Genomic DNA, 23679 nt, shown 5'->3' on the forward strand with positions numbered 1-23679 from the left:
AGTGCCAATTTTTGAATATTATGTTTCTACTTGTTTTATACGTTTATTTTAAAAAAGTAGAAAAACGAGTTCTGATCATCATTTAACGAATACTATCTTTTTGGATGAGGATGTGACCCTGTGAGAAGAAGCTAACGACGAGTCACTTAATTTGAAAGTACTAACAATTCATAATAGGCAATCACATCACATAATTATTTCAACAATCATATGAATATATTGCCATATAAGTTTTTACATGTACGGCAATTACGATTAATATGATAGAAATTAAAATTCTGTTAGTTTTTTTTTTAAATATTTTGCAAAGCATATTTGTTTTTATGGAATCAGTATTATTTTATTCCATTTTTCGAACTAAACTGCCAAAAGTTTACTATTGCAAATACCTATCCATTGGTGGCGAATTGTATGTGACAATGAAAACTTCTTCCGGATTGCGTGTGACATGTGTTTTAATAAGCGGTCATTTAGAAACGCGTGCGCGATAACACTGATCTCGTGCTGCATTTATTGTGAAGTGCACAGTATTGAGTCGAATTAATAAAGCCGTTAAAAACCGCTGCATCGCTCCTTAACTGATGACCGTAAATTTACGGAGCACGCAGAAAACGTCGCGACTACCGCGCTGCACTTTTTTTACTTATCATTAAATTCGCGATCAGCATCGAACATTATCAAAATTATTCAGCTGTTACGTCCGGCGACTACCGGGCATCGTCGCTAATGTGCGTGCAGATCGTACGTCTTCTCTCACACGTTTCGCATTTAATTTTGCTTCTCTTTCTTACTGTCGCGATCGCACACGGAACTTGAAAAGGTTCGTTAACCCGATCGTCTCGTCGCACGAGGCGAGCGATCGCAGAAGAGATCGGGCTTAATACCGCGCGCGTAACAAGGTGCGTAATTGGCCGCACGCGAGTAAATGCGCGCGTGCTCGCATGCAGAAGAGTTTAAATTTGTGCCCGTACGTGCCCGAGCAAAAATTGCCGCGGATTAAATCGTCCCAATGAAACTCATTCCACTACCGTAATCCGTTTTCGAATTTTGTTTGCTGCGAGGTTCAATCGAAAGCTCGTATATCTTTTTCTTTATTTCGTATTCTATCGCAGGGAATAAGAAAAAGAATTCGTTTAGTATTTTCTGCTTGTCACGAAATATTGAAACTTTTTAATATTTATTTTTGTAGAGCTATTTTTGTGCTTTTTAGTATTTATAGTAATTTATTGTTAATTAATAAGAATTAGGAAGAAAATTTGTTCTTGACCTTCAGAAAGCTGGGAGACATTTAACATTTTGAATACAATTTAATGTTGCTGATATATTTATTATTAATTGTTAACAAAAATTATTTTAAAAAATTTAGAAATTTTGTAATGTGTGTCAATGTAAAAGAGAAGGTTAAAAAATATGTTTGATCCGGATTTATCGATTGCATAATTTAATATTTGGATAGTTGCGCTGGCTCATAGCATTGCGCTGAATTGTAGGTAGCATTGTGTGTTCGTGTTATCACATGCATGGAGAATACATAGAATGTCATTTACACTCTTTACTGTTCTTTTCACATGCTCACGTGTATCCGGATTGATGGTACGTATCCTCATTGTAAATAGTGTTAATGCGTAGAACAGCAAAATATTACGTGCATCGCCGATAACAAAGCGCTGAGCTGTGATATCATCATTAATCTGATATCATAAAACGGTCAGCATTTTTATCCGCCAGAAATCATGAATTTTTGTACCTTGTCTGATAAAATGTTCATTTAATGAGCCAATAATAGCGATAATCAGATATAGGCCGCTCATTATCATTAAATATTTTGTGTATATAAAGCTTAACCTGCATTTTGTAAATGAGACAATAATTTTTATAGATATAATACATTTACATTAAACTATGAAATTTTTCCATCTAATTGATAATTTTTAACATTTTATTTTATGAAATTTTTTAATGAAATAATTAAACTATACCTGATATTTTATAAGCATGCTTATAGCATACTGTACAAGTAAAGCGCAATACTCGTAAACTGTTAAAAATTTCCGAAGTAGCCCTAATTACGTAGGACATTCTGCGAAAAGTCGAGATCTTTTTCTCAACAAAGAGAGATTTGGTACCGGAAGGATTAACCCAAATACTCGGCGCGACACGTTTTTACAAGGCGAAGTTTGGGAGCCTCTGCGCGACGCAGAGGCAGCCTCTTTCCGGACGGTGAGCCAGGCAATTCGAAAAAAAATGTGGCACCTGCCTTCTGCTCGCGAGCTCCTTCAAGCCGAGAGAGCTGCCAGGCTGCGCGCTCGCTCGTGCCACAACTGCAATCTGTTATTTCACTATCCCCCGGATTCGCGCGCGTACACTTTCCGTTTCTCTTACCATCCTCTCATCCCTTATACACCATCGGTCTTCTAGGCGTCCTACTCCTCGTTCAGAAGCAATGTTATCGATGCCTCAGAAGCGCGCCGTCGCACAAACCGAGGATTTCTCGGTCGATTAGATTAACATTCAACCAAAGATAATGCCAATTAACGAAAATGATGGAGTGATAGATAAATGACGTATGATAGTAATAGAATTATGTCTTTCCTGATACTTTTATTAAGCATACATTTGTCAATATCAGCGACACTATAAGATGCATTTACTTCCAGTTCTTTCCTTTCTTTTTTCTTCAACTAAAGAAAATAAAGAACATTCTATTCTTTGTTGTCTGTTGTAAGAAAATATCTCAAGATTATAGTCAACGAGAAAGGACAAAAGGACGATAAAACAAGAAAATATTTTCTTGTATAAATCTTTTTCTTCAATTGTTTGCAATTTGAGAACTATGTCGAAATTTTTGCTGAAGAAAATTTGACTAGAAGTAATAAAAGAATTTGTTATTAAAAAACATTCTGCTTTAAAACAATTTGTATATGTTGTATATTTTGCTTTTTATTTTTATCGAAAAATCCGAAGGGGCTTTCTGATCAATCTAATACTTTTCTAGCGTTTTTCGTTCAAAGTGTAAAAATTTCTTGTTGGAAATGGATCAATCTCGACATTCTCTCATTTTAAAGAATCTGTCATTAAAAGGATAAATGTTGAAACGTGCTGTAAAAAAACTTCTAGTTAGATATTAAAAAATTAAGAGAATTGGGCGAGAAAAACAGATGATGGATTATCACCGAATGTGACGAAAAGATACGATTAAATTCGATTATTTTAGAATACAAAAACGCAATATTCTTTTCATACACTTGCCGTTCAATCGCTCCTTCCTAGTGACGGCTATAAATACACACGAGTGTAAATTAAACGGCCATCCCCATTCGAATTTCAATATGAAAAGCGCAGATAACACAACGATCTTCGCACGATCGCTCGTGATCGTTATTACTACGCGCGGTGGGAGATTGTTATTCAAGGATGGACGAGCGGATGCCTGGCGGAGTGAGGTAGAAGAGTTTATTATACACTCTATAGAAAGGGACGGAGACAGGGAAACGGGTATCACTTCCGAGTTGTCTTCTGCAATAGACCGAAGACGCGGCTTCCAGCGGCGAGCTCGCTCGCCGTTTTTTTGATGTTTAGGAGCCGATGCATGGCTAAACATTCATTTCCATATAAGCCGATATGTTTCAAATGTAAAGCGACGTCCACGCGCACACTGGCAAGGCAAAGAAAGAAAGGACGAGGTGGATGAACGAGGGCGAGAGGGAGGGAGGGTGAAAAGGACAGAAGAAAGCCCGCGGTGGAAGCGGCGAACTGGTACGAGCGGAAACTAGTTTAAACCCGCGGGTTGTCTCAACCCTCGGCTGAGCCCTCGACAATGCCCTCCATGGGATTCACCGTGCTCCCGATTTCGTCCACTTCAACTGGTTCTGCCCTCCTTGGCTCTCTCTTTCTCTTTTTCTCTCTCTCCTCTCTCCTCTCTTTTTCCCTCTCTCCCCCCTCTCTCTCTCTTTCTCCTTTACGCCTGTAAGTAGCCCCCGCGAGTGTGAGAACCGATCGGAAGATGTCTAACCCTGCATGAACGTGAGCTTCAAGCCGCAAAACGCACTTTTGTTGCCTTTGACCTCTCCGTGTGTGAACTTAATTGAAGGTGATTGAAATTCACTTTATATATTTATTTATTTTTGCGTTGTTGAGCTTTGACAGGTTTTCAGAAATTTTCGCAAAATATTGATAAGATATAATAGAAAGTAAACTGCAACAAGGATACAATTATACTTATTTGAAAGATACTTTAACTTTTTTTATCTACGTAACAATCATCAAATAAAATATCGAATGTAGTCAAATAGATATTTTTTTGATTATTTTTTCATCACTTTACTTTTAAAATGTCGTTTAAAATTTTATAATTGAAAGATGCCTTATATTTGCCAGAGAGTATAATGTTTAGTTTAAAATAAAGTAACATATTTTTTTCCTGTAATTATATATATGTGTGCGTGTGCGTGTGAAATACACTTATTATCTATTTTGATTGTTTCAATTTATTATATTATATTATACTTGTTTGCAATGGAGTTTGAGAATAATGGCACGTAAAAATCGGACGTATGTTTTTTACCAGCATCTTGAACCTTAAAAGTCTTGTAATTCGCGTGTCCATTCTACAGTTCTCAGAAACGTGTTCGCAGGAAACATTTGCGGCCTGTCGACACTTTTATGTTGTAATTGACAACCGCATGTAACGATTTTCCAGTTCGGCACGTGATACCGTTGCAGGTATCATTCGTCGCACATGTTAGACGAAAGTGCAACCGCAAAACACGACACGATGCATTGACCGAGCGAGAAAGCACGTTTCACTTTGCGGCGCATCCGTACAATGCAAGCACGTGTAATGCGCGTTATTCCGTGCGTGCGTGCGCTACTCATGCCTCGCGCCACAGACTGAGACCGGCCGTATTGCATACGAGCAGTCGACAGCTTGAAAACCGTAACGAGATTATTACTCAATACCGGACAGACTTATTTTTTTTCTTCAATTACTCTCATTCTAATTTTTTTTTTGAGGTATTGAATCTTTTTCTATTACAGTACAAATCATTTTTGCACATTTCAAAACTATTATTATATGTATATGTCTGTTACATATTTTGTAGTTGAAAATTTGGGATTCTCAAGAAATTCTTGTTGAGAAATCAAAGAAGCCAAAGATTTCTGAGGGAAAATTTATATCAAAACTTAAAAATTTCTTATTGAAATTGTTTTTGATGGAATTTTATTTTTATTTTATAATTGGTTAATTGTTTTTTTTCTAAAATACTTTTTTAGTATTTGAAATTAACTTAAGCAAAGTACAAAATTTAACAAGATTCTGAAAACATGTTTTATGCCTTTTTCATAAATAACTAAACAGAAATATAAAAATTAAATTCACTTTAGACGTGCTATAATTTGACAGAATTTAAAAAACAAAATAGAAATTTATTAATATTTTTATATAATACATAAAATGATAAACATTTAAAGAATCAAAATGTAGATATATAATAAAAATATATATATTTCGCATATGTGTGTATTTGAGTTTGTAAAATGTTTCCTGTATTACGCACGGCACACACATACAAAAATATAAATACAATACTGTCGTGAAGTCTGGGTATAAAATGGGCTCAAGATTTATTTTACAGCGGCACCTTCACTTGCGATGTCACTTGATTTTATGTACGTCAGTAATTCACGTCGGACGCGGCAAGTGTACCACTCCACCCCTAGAAAACGTTGCACCTAGCGCTCCAAAGGAGTCATTCGAGCATACCGGTCGTCGCATACAACTTGAAGCACGTGTAGCGCCGCTTGCATTTCCGCATAACATTGTACCACGCGCGCGTAAGCACGACTGCAGTTTTCTCATTTGCATGACAAGGCCACTGCACCTCGCGGTGTATGAGGTCGGCGCAGGTTGCACGATATGTATATACATACCTAGGGGGGAGGGAGGTAAAAAGGGTAGTGCGCGGGCCCCCCTGCGGCTGGTGCAGTCCGGTAAGTTCCGAATGCACTTTGCCCGGCGCTACTCTCACTTGCATTCGCATTCACTCGCACTCCAGGTACTCGAATGCACGTCGTTTGCCCCCGGCACTCCACCTCCTGCCATAAATTTGACCGCGAACATGTTCGTGAAATAAAAAGGGTGTGCAAGGAGAAAGAGAGAGATGTCGTTCTGAGGACCTTGCGAGGTGCATCTCTTGCCCTCTTTACGATGCATCTTAGCTGATTTTTTTTTCTTTCTTTTGCTTCTCTCACCCTTCCTTTTTCTTCTTTTCTCCTCCTTTTCTCTTTTTCTCTCTCTTTCTCTCCTTTTCTCTTCTTCTTTGAGTGAATTGTTGCACTCGGCGCGTGCCAACCTCGTGCCCTCTCCGCCTGCTTGTACCCCCTCTTTCGCTTCGTGCATTTAATTCCACCGCTTCTCTCATCCTTCTTCACCCCTTTCGATTCATCGCTCCATCTTCACGCTGGTCGGCTTCGAGCAATCCAAGTGCATTCTGTGTGCACTTGTTGCGCCGACACACACAGCCGACTCTTTTGTTAAACTTTCTCTTTTTTCGCGGATTGCAAGTTCCGCAATCACTTTTTATCATTTCTATTTATGTTACCTTCTATTGTCTGTGTATCTTTTGTTATTTGTTTCTTATATTTGTTATCTGCGAACATTTGTTCATTTCTTCTTCATATTCTTAAGATTCTTTATATCATAATCACATTACGAAACTCTATTACATATTGAAGAAAAGATGTACAATACATATCAGTTAATCAATAATGAAGCGAACAACTTATGACATTATCTCTCTCTATATTTATAATATTCATTACATTAGATATTATTTATTATTAGATATTATTCAACATTTTTTTCTTACCAATTCTAACAATCAGTCTTAAAACTGTTTGAGATGATTTATAATTCGACTCACAATTCGAGAATTTTATTTATAATTTTATGCATCATGTAATACAGAAAATACTAAAAAATCAGAATAATAATATACGTGTATTCTGATTTCTTATAAATGTTTTCTATATAAAATGATAAATAGATTTTTTATCTCAGATTTCTATGATAAATTATAAAGTGTTTAATGCGGGAATTTTTTTACACTTTTGTTATCAGCTGTTTGCGACGGAAATGACACAAGATTCGAAATTTTATCAAATCTTGTGTGTGTGTGAAAACTTTGTTTAAGTTAATTTTAGAGATTATTTTTTATTATATCATACATTAAATATTAGTTATTTATATTTTTTCTCCACACAATTCAACAATTTTAAAGCCCATTTTAAACGAAGAGAACTTGTGGGAGAATTCGAGATAGAATTCTACTTAAAAATTTATGTGTTGTGTAACATAGGAAACATTTAGAACATCAAAATATGCACATGTACAAAATATATAAAATTTATTTCCTTTTTTTATTCTGATACAAGAAAACTTTTTCCTTTGTCTTGATTTTCTCTTTGACTTATGCACAGAACAACTGCGCAACATTTTTAAGCGCGAAAATATAACGCACGCAGTCCATTCCGGTAAAATCTCTCCTTTTCCAATCTGTTTGCTTAAAGTATATCTTCTTACCTGCCTGGAGGGACGATGTTCCGATGTGAGGAGGAGCTCTCCCGAAAGTATCGTCCGTGCAGCTGCGTCCACACGCGCGTAGTTAGCACGCGCTTCTTATAAGCGAGACATACATCCGCGAAGCTTAACGAATCGTCAATTATGCGCGTAATTAGGCAAGATCGTGATTCGAACTGATGTCTCGAGAAAGATACACATGCAAACGCGATGCTTTATTTTATTTGATATTGATGATCTCTTAAGATGATCTCTTAGATGTCACATCAATGTTATGTTTATAACGAAAGCGTTAGCTGTTCCCCTTTTAACAGATTTTATAATTAATCTGAATTGTGTTCCACTTTGTGGTCAAATAATAATTTTATTAGTTATTCTGTGAATTAATATTTTAATTAAAAGTACGTGCAACTTTTATTTGTTTTATTATGGAATTTTATTTCCTAATTTTATTAAGATCTCTATTTTCACGCAATTAATATCCATGTAAATTATTAGCTAAAGAATTTTTTAGACAAATATTTCATGAGAATTAAATATTTTGAGAAATTTTGAAGTAATTTCAGATTATTATTAAGAAATAATTGCTTAAAATTACGATGGCAGAAATCACAGAATGCAATACGACGACAAGTAGTTTAAATCAAAGTGAAGGCACCTTTAAACTTTATAACGTAATTCCGGCAGTTTCGATCCGAATTACCGATTGGAAGCTCCGGGGTGCAATGTAATTTGCTCTCTTAAGTAACGCGCAACCGGCGAAAACGCGATTATCGTCGCCGAGACCTTAAGAAGTAGGTGTGAAACGGAATCTGAAGATTCGCGCTGTGCTCGCTCGTCGCTTAATGATTCTTTCGCCCTCACGGTAACAAGCTTGACGCAGACGAGTTTGCGACTTTCCGTTAATAGCCGGATTAAAGTGTAAACGAGATGTGTCGTTGCGCGAAACTGGTCGAATCTGCGCAAACTCATATAAGGAAGATGGAAAAATTAAATTACGTCGAATGAACTTATACTAAAATCAAATTAAAATCTCTTATTTTATAAAATTTTATTAAATTCAGAGATTTTTATATTAAAATGATTCAATGTTAAAATAGAGAAACGGTGTATCATCATAGGAAATTTATCGCGTCCAGTCCTTATAAAAAGAGTAGAAAATTTTGTTCTTAAATTACAAAATTGAATTATGTGAAAATAAACTTTACAATTAAATCTGATAAAAATTTCTCTCAATATTATCATATTTTATTGAATAAAAATTATCATATTAAAAGTATTCATTATTAAAATAAAATATTGCTCGAAAGCACTTTTTATTAAGCAAAAAATTGTTTTGTGTAACGATATGCATCATTTCCGAGCAAAGATGAAAATTTCAATTTAGAGACAATGGCATTATATGGATCTTATCTTTCCTCAATTTTTGATATGTGCAGATAAGAGTTGTATTTGCCGCAGGTTCATGCGCGCCAGCGTTAAATCTCTTTTGTTTGAACATATAACGATGACCACGCGTATCCGCTTTATTAATAATTAATAACAGCGCGAGCGTGCGCTCGGAGAGGGGAGGCGAGGTAGGGCCGGTGAAGGCGGCGAAAATCTTAATTACAGATTCGCCTTATTGCATAATATACTCCATCGTGACGTCAGCCGTTTTTTTCTCTCGTCTTTTTCCACCGAGAAGAAGCGGAGGCGGTTACTGAGCTTATCGATCTCTTATCGGGCCCACGGATCCAAGCCCCGTGTCCGGTCACGGATGGACGCCGGATTTCATGGATACACGTAATACGTACAAAGATCCGCAGGTGTAAAAGGGCCTCGCTTAATTATTCTAAAATGAAGGCACGCTGACGTGCAATAATTGTCGCGCGTCCCACTCCTTCCTCTCCGGTTTACATTGCCCTTTGTAGTCGTTTAACCACTTTCGCGAAATCCGATCGTTCCGCCTTGACGCGATCGTAAAATCACCGGAGGAGCGATTTACAATGTCTCGGGACCAGCTGCTCACGAGGGCCTCGCGTCGGACCGATGCATCGTGAATGATTCCGCTAAAACGAAGTTAAGGTTTAATGCGTAATTTGTGACATGGTTAAATATGTTTTATCTCGATTGGTTTGGCCGCACTTTTTTCACAAGTACGAGTTTATTATACATTTAAATTTAAATACCAATGATATGTCAAACAGTTAATCGCAAACTATACGCAATTAAACACGCTTCTCTCATATTTGTGTCAATTAAGAGTTTAAAGAACGAAAAAAATATGCACGTTTTCAGCGCTTGTAAAATTATGGTAAAAATCTTAATACAACTGTGTTTTTATCTGAAATATACCATTTTATTCTTTAATATCCTCGTCATTAGTGCTCGTATTTTGGTATCCGCGCGGCGAAAGTGAAGACGGGTAGGGCCGAACAAGTTTCCAGACGAACCGAAATTCCGCGCGCGGCAGTAGCTCGTATACGCAACGGTAGCTTGTAATACTCGCGGGCGCGACGAGGGCGAATTTAACGGCGATGGCTCTTAATTGCCGTGACCGGCGTAAAAGAACGCCGTGGAGGAGCCGGGCCCCCGGAATATGCACGGATCACGGAAGACGACGACGTTGCACCTGGCCGAGCGACCAGGCCAGATGCGTATCTCGAACGACGCGGTTATTATTAATTCTCCTGGTTTTTTTCCTTTTTATTTTGCCTCCCCTTCCGTCGCCGTCACCACCACCGCCGCCGCCGCCGCCGCCGCCGCCGCCGCCGCCGCCGCCGCCGCCACCACCACCACCGCCACCGTCGCTAGATACATCGCGATTAATATGCACGTCGCGAGAGGCGGTTAATTGAAAAGGCAAGCGAGACTTTTTTTGCTATCGCAAAACTCAGCGTGACGCGGCGAGCTCTATATTCGCAGCTTGCTATTTATTTAGGTGAATTATATATTATTCGTGTACATTATACACACATTTAATACAATACATGTCGCAACGTCGAGAGAAAAAGACAAGCAGATTGTTACGATAGATGTATTGCAATAAATTATTTTTACGATCATTATTTATATAAAATAATAATTTTAATAGAATTTTGAATCCGTTATTAATGACACATTTACAAATGCCACACAATTATATTGTATTCAGATCTTCTTTATTCTCGATTTTACGCTATATTTATCAATATCGCATCTTGCAATGTCGAGAGGAGGAAAAAAAGATCTGTGGTTGCGCTAATGAATTATTATAATATTGATAATATTGATTCTTTAAAGATGAATAGCGAATTATGTTAACAATCAGTATTTATAAAATGATTATTTTGATCATGTTGAATCTCTTATTAATGTGCTATATTTACATATACTATCTTTATGACTGCTATGTTTATGCCATGTATATTTTTAATCGCTACTTATGCTACATATATAAATGTCACATTTATTTTGCATTAAAGATAGCTATAGTACGTGAACACGTCAATCTCGTGCATGTTACATCTGTCATTTACTCGTGGGTGTATAAGAAATAATGAAAGTATCGCGCGAAAAGCTCTATCGCGTCCTCATCCTTCGTTCTAAGCTCCACCCCTTAATACCTCAGGTCCTTACATCCCTGCTTATCCTATAGAATCTCTTTTCCTGCTTGCAGGGGTAGCGGCACCGCCCTACCGGAATCTCCGGTCAACCAGGTCGGCAACGGATGGAGGTGAGTGATTTTTCTTTTCCCTTTTTCCCCACTCGACTTACTTTTCTTATTCCACCTCTTCGTCTCTTCTGTTTTCCTATCCGCATAGCGCAGAAACAGGGTGAAACCGTCGTAAATAGTAATAACGGTTGTATCATTTCAAGGAATGACGAAGTAATGAATATACAGATATTGGAACGTTTTCTTTTTTTAAACAAAATATATTCTATATAACAAGATAAAAATTATGTTATTTATTTAATGACAACTTAAGAGATTAATGACTTTGAAAGTGATTCAAAAGATTGGGAATTTTTTTTCTAATTTTGCAACTTTAGAAGTACAAATAAATGAAAGAAAGTGCTTCATTTAATTTCAAGTACAAAATTACTTTAATAGGATTTTATCGAAGGGTTATCTGTAAAAACAAAAATCTTTTTAGTCGAAAATGTTAGCAAATTAAAAAAAAATATAATTTTTGCTAAGAACAAAATAATAATATCAAATTGTGACAAAACTTTGAAATGATCTTGCAAAGTAAAGCGACTCGAATCGCAAAAACGATCACTTTGAAGAATATGGGATTGATCCTCAAGGTTTGCTAGGACAGGCTGAACGAAGGTGCTTTCTAAAGCTGTCCTTCGGTTTCTCGGTGCGAAAATTCTCCAAGGGTGCGGGGTCGCTATTGATTCCGGAGACTGTGCCGCCTTCACGCACCCTCAGCAGCCTCTATCTTTCCTGCTCCGAATGCATCTCTCTCTTTCTCTCTCTCGTTGCTTTCTCCTCGACTACTCCCTCGCCGTATTTCTCTTCCATCCCTCTACCGCTACTTCGTATCTCCTACGCTTCTCTTGTTGCTAGAACAGTCTCCGAATAACTCAGATCGCTTCTCCATTCTTGTCGCGCTTACCGATCCATCCGATGAAAGGATTAAAACTACCTCTGATTACTCTCAGATTGCTTCTCTCCTTCTACTTATTCTACTTATTCTACTTATTCAAGCACCGTATGCTATTGTAAGAATCACGTGGAGACCGCGTCTAATCCAGTCGCTTATGTCGAGTAGATTAACTCTTTTAGGAGTGAAAGCGAAATTATCCCATCGAGAATTTTACATTTGCGATGTAACGGGATATGTATGTCTCGTTAAATATCTAATACGTTTAATATCGGAAACGCTATTAATATTTAACATATGTTAAAATTTCACATATAAGGGTGTTCCAAATCTTTTCTAACTTAATACCTTGACTTGATTTTCGCTAAAGAAAAATCGATTCTAAATTTGTCAGAGAATTTTTCATTACTACAACATTTATGTACTGCTAGTTTTTGGACATCCTGTACATGAAACAGATTGCAAATGACTGTGTAGAAATATACATAAGGAAGTTTTAAGTTTCCAAAAGTTTGCCGTGTAGACTTTGACCATAGTCTCTTAAAAATCATACCTGACACGAACATAAAGCTGGAATTCCTACGTCCCTAATTTGTTTTTCTTTACACATTGTGAAAGAAATCAGTGTTGTATAGAAAAAAGTAACCAATTTTTTGAAATTTTGAAACATTCTTAGATACATATGTACATATATTTGAAGAATTATCTGCACTCTATTAACAAATAAAAAAAAAAAAGAACGGATTAAACAAAATAACGAAAAAAAATCACATTTATTCCAATTTTTAATTGCATTTTTTAATTATTTAGAGCTTACACAATTAGTTTTAATTTTTTTAACAAAGTTGTTTAGTGGTACAATGAAAAAAATATAATAGTAAATATTTTTGAAAATTGTATAACTTTTTATCGGATTTAAGAAATTATCCGTATCGCAAAAAAACAAAGTTGTGAATATATTTACATAAAATCGTATATTATTATTGTGATACACACATTAAGTTACATATTGAGATACATTTCGATACTTTAAATTCAAAATCTCGAATTTAAAATCTCAAATTTTCGACCAATTTTACTTTTTCTGTTATGATGATAGTATTTTTTTTTTAATTTTTTGGAAATAATCCCAATAACTTATTTATTAACAACTTAAAATTATTTTGAATTCAAAGTTTAACAAATTAATCAGAATATGTTATAAATAAACAGTGTTTTTAATGTCTCCTGTAAAATTTGGATTTTTTGGTTACGAGATTTTGGTTTAAGGTATCAATTTCTTAATGTAGTTTTTTTTAATGTTATTTAAAATTTACACAATGTTAAATTCATTAAAAAATGACGAGAAATTTATCAAAAGTGGATTTCAAATATTATTTTAAAGCTTTTACATTTTTAAGTTTTTCCAAAGAAATTGAAGATAATCGCATGTTTTTTTTTTTTTTTGAGAGCGTGAAAAAAAATAGTCTAATAGAAAAATATGTTAGAGACAAACTTTGATCACATGCACATAGAACTCTGATCACATAGAACGCTTCCCTTTCATTTACATCCGCCGGACGATCGACCTTGAGCGGGTCTTGTCGAAATCGAAGAGTCTTGCCGAAGGCCAGCCTGAAATCCATTAATTTTTATGCGCCCGGAAACCATTTGTCGATCCCACGCGTACTTGGGCTCGCACGCTTCACTGATAGCGGTATTTACGAACCATGCAACTATTAATTATCTTTAAACGTTACCTGAACCTATCTCAACTTCGTTCAAATTACCGTCAGGAACAAAGGAGGCGGTATGAATTTTTTGCTAATCAAAGTATTTTTACTTGTCACCCGGCGCGTTGCTATCTGTTACTTTATTTGCTTCCTTCTCTCATATTGCAATTTCTCATAATTTACCAATATGATTTGTACTGTAAAAATAATTTACACTTGTCGTTATATCGTGCGATATCTACATTTCGAAAAATCGTGGCAAAGATTTCGCGACACATTTTTGGGTGCGATTTTCTAAAACAGAAAGAAGTCACAAATAGCGGAAGACGCTTGTTTTCTGGGGAGCCATCGTGGGATTTACGCTCGACCGAGAGGATAATCGATTGATCATTCAGTGGAATTAGTTGATCGGGACAAGGTGATCGATATATGCGGTGGCTCACAGTACAGAAACACGCGCGCGCCAACACGTGGTACAGAGAGACTTGTGAACAAGGGAGAGACAAAGGATATTATAAAAAGGTGTCCTCTTTCTCTTCTATCTCATTCTTTACGTTCTTTGAAACACACTTAAAGTCGAGTCAATTCATTCTTTCGCAAGTAGCACGTCATAATATGCTCATTTTTGCATATCATTGCTTTAGCCATTGTCTCATATTGAATTTACAAACACAATTTAGAAGACGAACGATAATTAAGGTGTTGTTTTCGAAAGTCACGATCGATGTTGCCGTTACACGGTCCCATTTTTAGCAATCTTGCTGAACTGCCAGGAAATAATGATTTAAGTTTATTTTATTTTAAGTTTATAATCTACGACAGAATGTACGAGATAAAATTCTGTCTATTTACAATTTTTATATTTATAATACAAAGCATATTTGAAAAATTAAACTATGTAGAAAAATATATCAGTGAGATATATATTTTGTGTATATGCATTTCAATTCTTTATTATAAGATATAAGATCTTCGTTATAAGATTTTAATCTCTATTTTATCTCGCAGATTATAGATTTTCTAATAACTTCGACCTGAATAAAAACTAAGCTTTGAAATTAAAAAAAAAAAAACTCTGAAATAAAACAAAAATAAAAATAAAAATAAAATACTAAAAATGCAAAAAAAATTTGATTAAATAATGATTTAATTAATATTTAATTTTTTAATTATATAATCATATAATCATATGTATCGTTGATTCTTTGAATATTTTCTGTCACATATGAGGGGTTTAGAGGAAAAATAGACCAAGTCCTTTTTGAAATCCATGTATAAATTAAAAAAACTGAACAGTTTTCACTGAATGATTTAAAAGCGTGTGCAAATGTTTAAGTTTAAAATTAAAAGAAACTATAGTACCTATGAAAAACAGTGTACATGTTGCACACAGTTAGAACTTCAGAACTAATTTTTTAACAATTAACAAAAATGGACTTGATTCACTTTTCCTCTGAACCCCTTATATAACATATAAAATTATAAACAGAAGTTAATTATATTTCGAATTTTATCACAAATAGTAGATTGTTTAAAACAGGCTTTTTTTTATAACACATCATCTATACGATATATTATCGTTACTACAAGTGTTGGCGATTCTGTAGTAAGTTACAAAACACACGCCGATCGTCTCCGGGCGCGTCGTGCACTACCATGAATGATAAATTTACTTCAAGGATAACACCCTCGTCATTGGCGAAGATAATGACCGGCGGATCGTAGAAACGACAGGAATACCAGCCGACCTACACCCATATACCTGCGGGCGCGCACAAAAGAGAGGACGAATCCTGCCTTTTCTCTACCTGAAACGAACAAAGAGACCCCGTAACGGAATCAACCCTCGGCGACCCTTTCTTCCGATAATCCCCAGCCTCTCCGCATCCACGTTCGGCAGATTTCGAAATTCCGTACCGATCTACGGTCTTGACTGTAAGTCGCCGCTAACAGCAATTCCGGCATTAATGAGTCGAACATCCATTTCGTGGAACAATGGATGACAGCACTTCAAGTCACCCGGTAGAGCTACGCGACGCGACCCCCTACCGGGTCGCACGAGTTGATCGGCGAAGAGCCCTTCAACAGTCGACGATCAAAGAGCGCGATATTGTTTTCCTCGCTAGATTCGGCAAATCAAAATTTCAAATTGCCATTGCGCGAGAAGCGGAGAGGGAATTCGTCGAATTGGGATAATTCACGAGAGAGAACAAGTTAGACGAGTGAGTCTTAAAGCGAAAAAAAAATACTAACTTTTTTAGAGAAAAGAAAATGTTTAGATATTATAAATTTTAAGTAAATTATAAAACCAAGTATAAAATTAATTTCATAACTTTCTTAGAGAGAATTATTTGTTAGAAGTTATATTTTTTAACGTTTACTTTAATAAATGTTCCTAAGGTTTGCAAAACCTAGAAAATTTTAAACTCTCAGCATTTTTTTTGCCTGGAAAAATTGAGGAATTTCTAGAAAATTTTATTGAGATTCAGAAAATATTTGTTGAAATAGTTGCATTTTTCGATTTTTCTTTCTACGTGTTTTTTCAGTAGTTATTTAAATATAATATCTAAAACTGAAAGGCTAAATTTTTTTCTTTGTGTAAAAGTAACATTTAAAAGTTAAGATTTGAGACACAGTCTGTTTAAGAAAAAAATTTTCAATCTTTAATCAGAGGGTTTTTTACAAGCTCACAAAACTTGAATTTTGCCTCCTCACTCTTGTTTGTACAAAAGAAAACAAAAGAAAAGTATAATGTTAATGTAATAATTTTTTCTTATCATTATTCTTTTTTCTCATTATTCTTATATGACTCACATTTCAGATAATCTATAAGAAGTTATGTGACGTACTTTATGACATATAATGACATATTTAAAAAGGTATTTAAGGATAATCTAAAAATGATAAAGCCAGAAATTCTTTAATAGTAATTATGTTGAATTTTTTCACATTATTAGTTAAATATCAAGTCATTATTCGTTAAATCTTGCAGTTCTATAACTGATAAATTTTATTATATTATAGATGGTCATTATTTCTAGAATATAAAACGTGAAAGATTTTTATTTTAATGAGTGATTAAAGGACTTTTTCTATAAGAATGATTTTCAATAGTCATTTGACCTAGTAGAATCTTCGATGCATGCAAAATGCACAGCGATTATCGAATAGGTGTTTTATAAGAGTAGATCAAGAATATCTCAATCGCACAATAATATAGCGTATACCACCTAATCTTAGTACCGAACAGCATCCACGACGAGGCGCCTCCGCTCACGGTCAATGACGCGCGTCTTCTGGTATCTACGCATTATTCGGCACAGCGCGTATCGACCCCAATTACAAGTCAACATCTTACCATATATTATTATCACCAATGCGGTTTTATACAAATTATTTATACAAGAAATCCACATATGTAAAAATTAGACTATCATACATATAAGTTAACCTTGAATTAGTATATTCAGCAATTTTTAAATGATTCGCAAAAATTCAGTTATAATTAATTTAACTTTTCCATCTTTTATTGCTTTATCTAAAAGCAAGTGATTGGAAAATTCATTTAAACACAAAAAAAAAAGAAGAGAAACGACACAAATCCCCGCGTTTTTCCTTCGGAGAGAACTTTCGGTAAGGAGGCGATAGCGTGTATTCTTCCCTCACGCACGCGTTCTAAGCCGCCTCCTCATCAGCGCGTCTCCGATAGTGGGGTGGCTCTACATGTGGAGGGGAAGCCGGGTTGTTTAGTGGGAAGCCGGCGTGGCTGACAGTGGGGGTAGATTGGGCGCGGCCTATGGCAGGACCGCACAGCGCGTGTTATAAAAATAATATCAGTGTACCTAGCGCGCTTTCTCGCAAGATATTCCGGCCGATATAGTCGTATCAGCACGCCGCTCTCTAGACGCCGTGTGTGTTTTCGTTCCTCGCACGCGTGTATCTTTGCATCGGCATCGAAAGAAAGAGCACTTTCTCGACATTCATTGATCGTTGCGATCGAACCTCGCTCCGACGGAGAAAGCAAGAAGCGGTGCGTACGGAGAGGGAGGAGAAGAGAGATAGAACACCCCCGCGTACCGACCAGCGCGCCATTGACAGCGTGGTATTACGTGGACTAACGAAGCCGGATACTGGACGCCGAAACGGTGCCATTTACAATCGGCGTGTCGCGAGTTCGGCAGTCTTTTTCCTGCACACCCCCACATAACCACCGATTGATCCACGTGCGAGAACGAAACACACGCGCATACTGCGTGCCTGTGTGCATGCTGTTTCGCCGGTACGCTCTCAAACGACGCCGTACATCATCGGAGTCCAGTGATCGGACAGCGCGCACCCGGAATCGTCTCCGGCCAATCGCATTCGGGCCAGTCCACTCCGCTCGGTTGGTAAAAAAGCGCGAGCGGCTCCGATACGTCGAGGAGAATTCCTACGTCGGCCCCGAGCGAGCGGGGAAAGGGAGAGCGAGTGAAAGAGAACGAGAGAGAACGAGAGAGATTACTCCGAGGGAGAGAGGGTAGCGCCTAGAGAGAGAAAGACGCAGGAAGCTGTCGCGCGCGAAGCGCGCGGCGAGGGGGAGGAGAGATAGAGGGACGCAGATAGAGTACGAAGGGAGTGGGGAGAGGGGACGACTCGCTAGAAAGCTAGGTATCGGAGAGGCAACGGGGAAAGCTAGCTCTTCACCACCCGCACGAGTTTCCCTTGAACAGTCGTACGAAGCGACACGCGGCGCCTTTTCTTCCTTCTCCGAGTGCGAGAGTGTGGACTGATTGGAGACGGTGTGTATCGTCATAGTTATCCCGATCGTCGTTATCGTCGTCGTCGATTTGGCATAATCGTCATTTATTACGTGACGTAAATCACCGTGTCACGTCACAGCGTCGCCTAAGAAGGAGGGAGCGGCGTGCTCGAAAGGAGGGAATAAAACGCGGGACGGAAGGAACGGATCGGAAGAAAGCACCAAAGAGGAGGAAAAAAAGAAGAGAACGAAAAGGGAGAGAGAGAGTGAGGAAGTGCGTTTGCCGTAATCGACGAGAGAAGAGAGAGAAGTTTCGTGCCATCGCGTAATCGCTTGGAACTCCGGAGGAGTCACCGTTGCGTCGTCTCGATATCGTGCGCTGTGTTGCTCCTTATTTTGTTCGTGACAGACCTCGAGGAGAGGACGAGTAGGGCGAGAGTGTACAGTACCTTTTTACGCTTGTCTTCCCTCCCTCTCTCTCCACTCCGGTGGCGCGGGAGATTAACAGTGTTTTAAGTGTGAGTGCTTACAGTCTACCTCAGATAAAGCAGTTTAACAAAAGCAGTTCAACAGAGAAACTAAAAAAAAATACGTATATATATTATATATATATATAGAAATATATATATATAATATAATAATATATATAGAAGAATCGCAAGTGAGCTTTGTGTGGGAGTCTGGGACAAAAAGTAAAATTATCAACATAAACATGTCCTTGGATAAGTTTTCGGACAGCGGTGTATTGCAGAAGGAGATGGAGCGGCTGGATATTGAAGAAAAGAACAGCGATAGTCCAAGGTAAAAATAAAAATTACAGTGTTATCTTATTTTGATTGCCGGCGACCCTTAAAAACACGATTTCTGATATAATTTATGATTATCTTTAATCACTCTGTGTTCACAAAGATTTATTCTTAAAAGCAAAAGGTAGACACGTATAGATATACCTAGGAATCAATTCATGCAATTTTGTTCAAAACTTAATATTTTCCATTTATTTTTCTCTGCCGTACGTATAATTTAAATATTTTTACGTACACAACACTGTGAAAGCTTGTAAGAAAACTAGATAATGACAAACATGAATGTAAAGGGCGTTTAGGAGTAATCAGTTATTTGATTGCGGAGTAGCCAATTTCCAATACGAAGCTTTATTAGCGATATATTATGGAAAATTTTAATTAGCTCAATGTCGTGAAAAGATAATTATTTGTGTTCTGATTATCGGAAATTGGTACGCAGATCAGCGTCAAATCGAGACAGCTTCGATTGATCGATTGTATTAATTGTAAGTGAGATTGTTTGTGAATTTGCTTTTTAAGTCACGCTTATATAATGCGACGTGATGTAAATTCCGGATATCATTCTCTTCCGGTTTCGTCAATCTTAAATCTTTATCTTCATAGCCTTGGTTAAGAATGATTTTGGAGTTCACTCAGAGGATATATTGCAGTATAGGAAGAAATCAGTTAATGAAACCTAATTTTCGTTAATAATGCATTAGTAATTTAATGACTAAGATAAATTTATACAAAAAGAGAATAAACGAGTATTTTTTAAAGTATTTTTAATAAATAGTAACTATTTTTTGATAAAATAAAGTTACTTGAGAGGAGGATATTACGATCGAGCGATCGGAAGAATTATTTAAAAAAGAAAAAATATTATGAACGTAGACGCGCATACACATAGACACAAGAAAAAATTAAAATCATTAAGAAACTAAAACATTTTAGTATTTTAGGTAGGCAGTATCTATTATTTTTATATTCTTCTATTTTATTATTTAAAATGTTTACCTATTAAAAAAAATATTAACCGATTAAATATCAAGTAAAGGTTGTTTTTTGTCGTCTTCGCTTATACCAGTCTGAGACATTTTAAATATACCTGTCGATTTACGCGTCGTAAGTCAAATATAATGGCACACAATCGATGAAATTGTATCGCGATTTTGTCCCGATCGAATGCCTAATCTCACGGCTGGTGAGAATTACATTCGCAGAGTCAACAACCTCCTCGATAAATATCACCGATAACGTAAATCAAATTACGCACGCACACGCTTCGTGCGTGGTTGTTCCTCGTCATTACATCATTCGCATACTCGATCGCATTTATACTTTCGTGTTCAATGATCAAGATCGGCTTCAAATGATAGCAAGCAAGAACGATTTTCAACTGTCATTATTAATCGAAAAGTGCAATCAGTATCGCGCCGATGTTACGCAAATTATATATTTATATAATTTATGAGTAAAATGATGAAATAAATAATTAAGATTCATGAGAAATTTAACGTTTAAGGATGATTGAAGGTAAATATCTAAAGTCGTTAAATAAATTTTAATATGAATTATCGATAATATTGTTCAATTTGCTACTTTCACCAGTGAAAACCATAATGGCTTTCATTGTTTTATTAGTCGCTCATAAAGCAATAAGTATTTTAATAATTATATTGAAATAATAATATGAAAGAACTTGTCGAAAATTTTCCGTTGTGCATGTAGACATTGCAATGACTCATTGTTAAGTCACTAAACAAACTCGTTAAGTAATTTCTGAGTTTATTTATGATGGTTTGTAGAAATATGTTGCTTTACCTGATATGATAAAATTATACACATTAAATCTATTTTTACTTTTTCGGAAAAGAAAATTTAGTCATCATTAAAGAAATTCAACATTTCGGTACGTTATACGATAGTAGCGTTTTCTATTTGCTTTGTCGTTAGAAGATTAATAGCTTTAAATGAGAGAAGTTAATGTCATTCTGTGACTTGAAGATAAAAAATTAAATGCTTCTTAAAGAGATTTTTTTCTCCGTTTTACAAAAAGAGGCTGTCTTGGTACACTTGTATATGCCGTATCGAGTATAAATATATTTTAATGACTTTAAAAGGTTTTAATCATTTGTAACATTAATTCTGTTATAAATTTTAGATAATATATTAATGATTTTAATTATATTATAAATTGTTTTTGTATATATCTTTTTTGAGATATCAAATTAAACAAAAAAATGCGTTATATTAGAAATTACATAGCAATTAATAGACACAATAATATAAAATAATAATTTCTTAAATTTTTATATTATATAAAACTCTAAAGTAAATTTTTTTAAATTGTAGTTTTATTATCTTATTATCTAAAAGAAATATTAAATAAATGAAATTTGAGCACATAATTAATTCTTGCGAATATTAAATTCATTAATGCAATAACACCATCAACTTTGATTGCTTGAATAGAGAAATTTTATCGTAAAATATTGATAAATTACTATTAAAAGAAATATTTGAAGCCGGTCAACAATTCAAAGACAGTATTCTTTGTGCTTAAGGCCGGCTCTGGCCTTAGCGTTGCACGTGGCACGATTTCGTTGTCCCTGAAACAACATCGCCGTCAGCATGGTAGATATACGTATGGGAAATCCTTTTCGGGGAAGAGTATCATATACGCACAATATTTACTTATCGCGTTATCGCACGACTGGAATTCTTTATCGGAAAAATCGAATGGAGACCGACCAAGAACCTCTCAAATAAATTGAGAAAGGTTAATGTGTACATAATTCTTTAAAAAATATCGTTTAAAGAAGAGAGATTTGTTTTTTTAATTCTGTTTTCAATCTAAATTTCTTTCACAAAATCACTTTTAATGTTGTAAAAAAGTTTAAAATGTAAATGTAAATTTAAATTAATTATTAATTAATATTTTATATATAAAGTAAATTACACTTATGGATTGTACTGTATTTTTTCCGGTTTGTAGTAAATTTTAGAGATTTTAGAGAAATATTAGATAAATAGATTTTCTCGTGTGTTTTTTATAGAGAAAAAATATTGAAACCGCGAACGAAAACTTTCGAAATCTTTATACTGACGCGCACAATGGCTTTATCGTGTTTGGGATAGTAAGAATTTACCAAAAATGGTGGTGATAGAGCGAGGAGGGCGTATCGTGTACGTGACTTCAAGAATGACACCCCGTAAAGCAAAAATGTATGTAGTGTGAGTCATTCGAGAAGGTAAGACAATAAAGAACCCAAGCAAGATTTTCTATAACCATAAATAGAGTATTTAAGTACTGAATTACTGATCGTAATTTTTCGTTGACTACTCTGATATTAATTTTTCCACAAAAATGATAGAAGCACTCATAATTTTTGAATGACAAACGATAAAAAATACGTTATTTTTATCGACCAAAATTTTAGTTATTCGGAAAATTTTGTTTCAAAAACATAAATTGATAACACTCATGTTAAGATAATTTACAACCAATTTTTTGTCACAAAAAAATTAAAATTTAATTTGAGTTTGAGACGATTTCAAAGAATGCGCTTTCTAGATGTTTAAGACGAAAAATGACATCAAAAAAAGAGAGAGAGAGAGATTTACATCTTTATTATTTGAAATTTCATTGAATAATTTTTTTACTTATACAAAATTTTATAATTTTTATAAATTACATGGAATTATAATGGATAAAATATTGGAAATCAAAGCTTTACATTTTGTGAGATTATAAAGGGAATTGTAAGGGCATATGCATGTTTGATAATGAATTCGAGTGGCGCCCATGTGCACCCACGTGGAGAACTCACATCAGGTATACACGCGTGACTCGCACGAATTAAGGCCAGAAATAGTACAGCTCACCGCGTACTACGACGCCACTTAAAAATAACGCAGGGAAATAGACCATATACGTACACGTACAGTTTATTATGGCAAAGTCCGCACCGGAAACTGGCGGTAAATAAATAGGCGGAAGCAAGGGCGAAGGAAGAGTGAAAGAAACGTACGCCGTTTTGTATTTTGTAATGCCGATTCAAAGAAATCGGCAGAATAAAGAAAATTGCATGTAGAAAATTGATGAAAAAAAAAATGAAAATAAAGAAACTCGTAAATCGATTAAAAATCTTGTTAAAAAATAAGAAGTGATTTGATAAATTATTGCTGTGATAATAAAAGAAAATTGTTTGCTCGTCTAATAACAGAAACAAGAAAAATTGAAAATTTAAAACATTCTATTTTGTTGCAGAAGAAAAGAAAATTCGCG

The 23679-nt window shown here is 35.6% G+C and overlaps 1 protein-coding gene across 4 annotated transcripts in view; it reads left to right on the forward strand.

Annotated features, from left to right (window-relative positions):
• Imp (IGF-II mRNA-binding protein) overlaps positions 1-23679 on the forward strand; it is a 93336-nt gene that overhangs the window by 21433 nt on the left and 48224 nt on the right. For 2 of the 4 annotated variants that reach the window (XM_067351511.1, XM_067351512.1), the window contains exon 3: positions 11220-11276. In XM_067351511.1, coding sequence (XP_067207612.1) covers positions 11220-11276 — 57 coding nt within the window. Of the gene's footprint in view, positions 1-11219; positions 11277-17775; positions 19405-23679 lie in introns of those variants that run through there. The other 2 variants (XM_012361358.2, XM_012361360.2) reach the window with 1 other exon arrangement.

This window comes from Linepithema humile, chromosome 3 (assembly GCF_040581485.1).
Source record: "Linepithema humile isolate Giens D197 chromosome 3, Lhum_UNIL_v1.0, whole genome shotgun sequence".
In the NCBI taxonomy this organism is placed as follows: Eukaryota; Metazoa; Arthropoda; class Insecta; order Hymenoptera; family Formicidae; genus Linepithema; species Linepithema humile.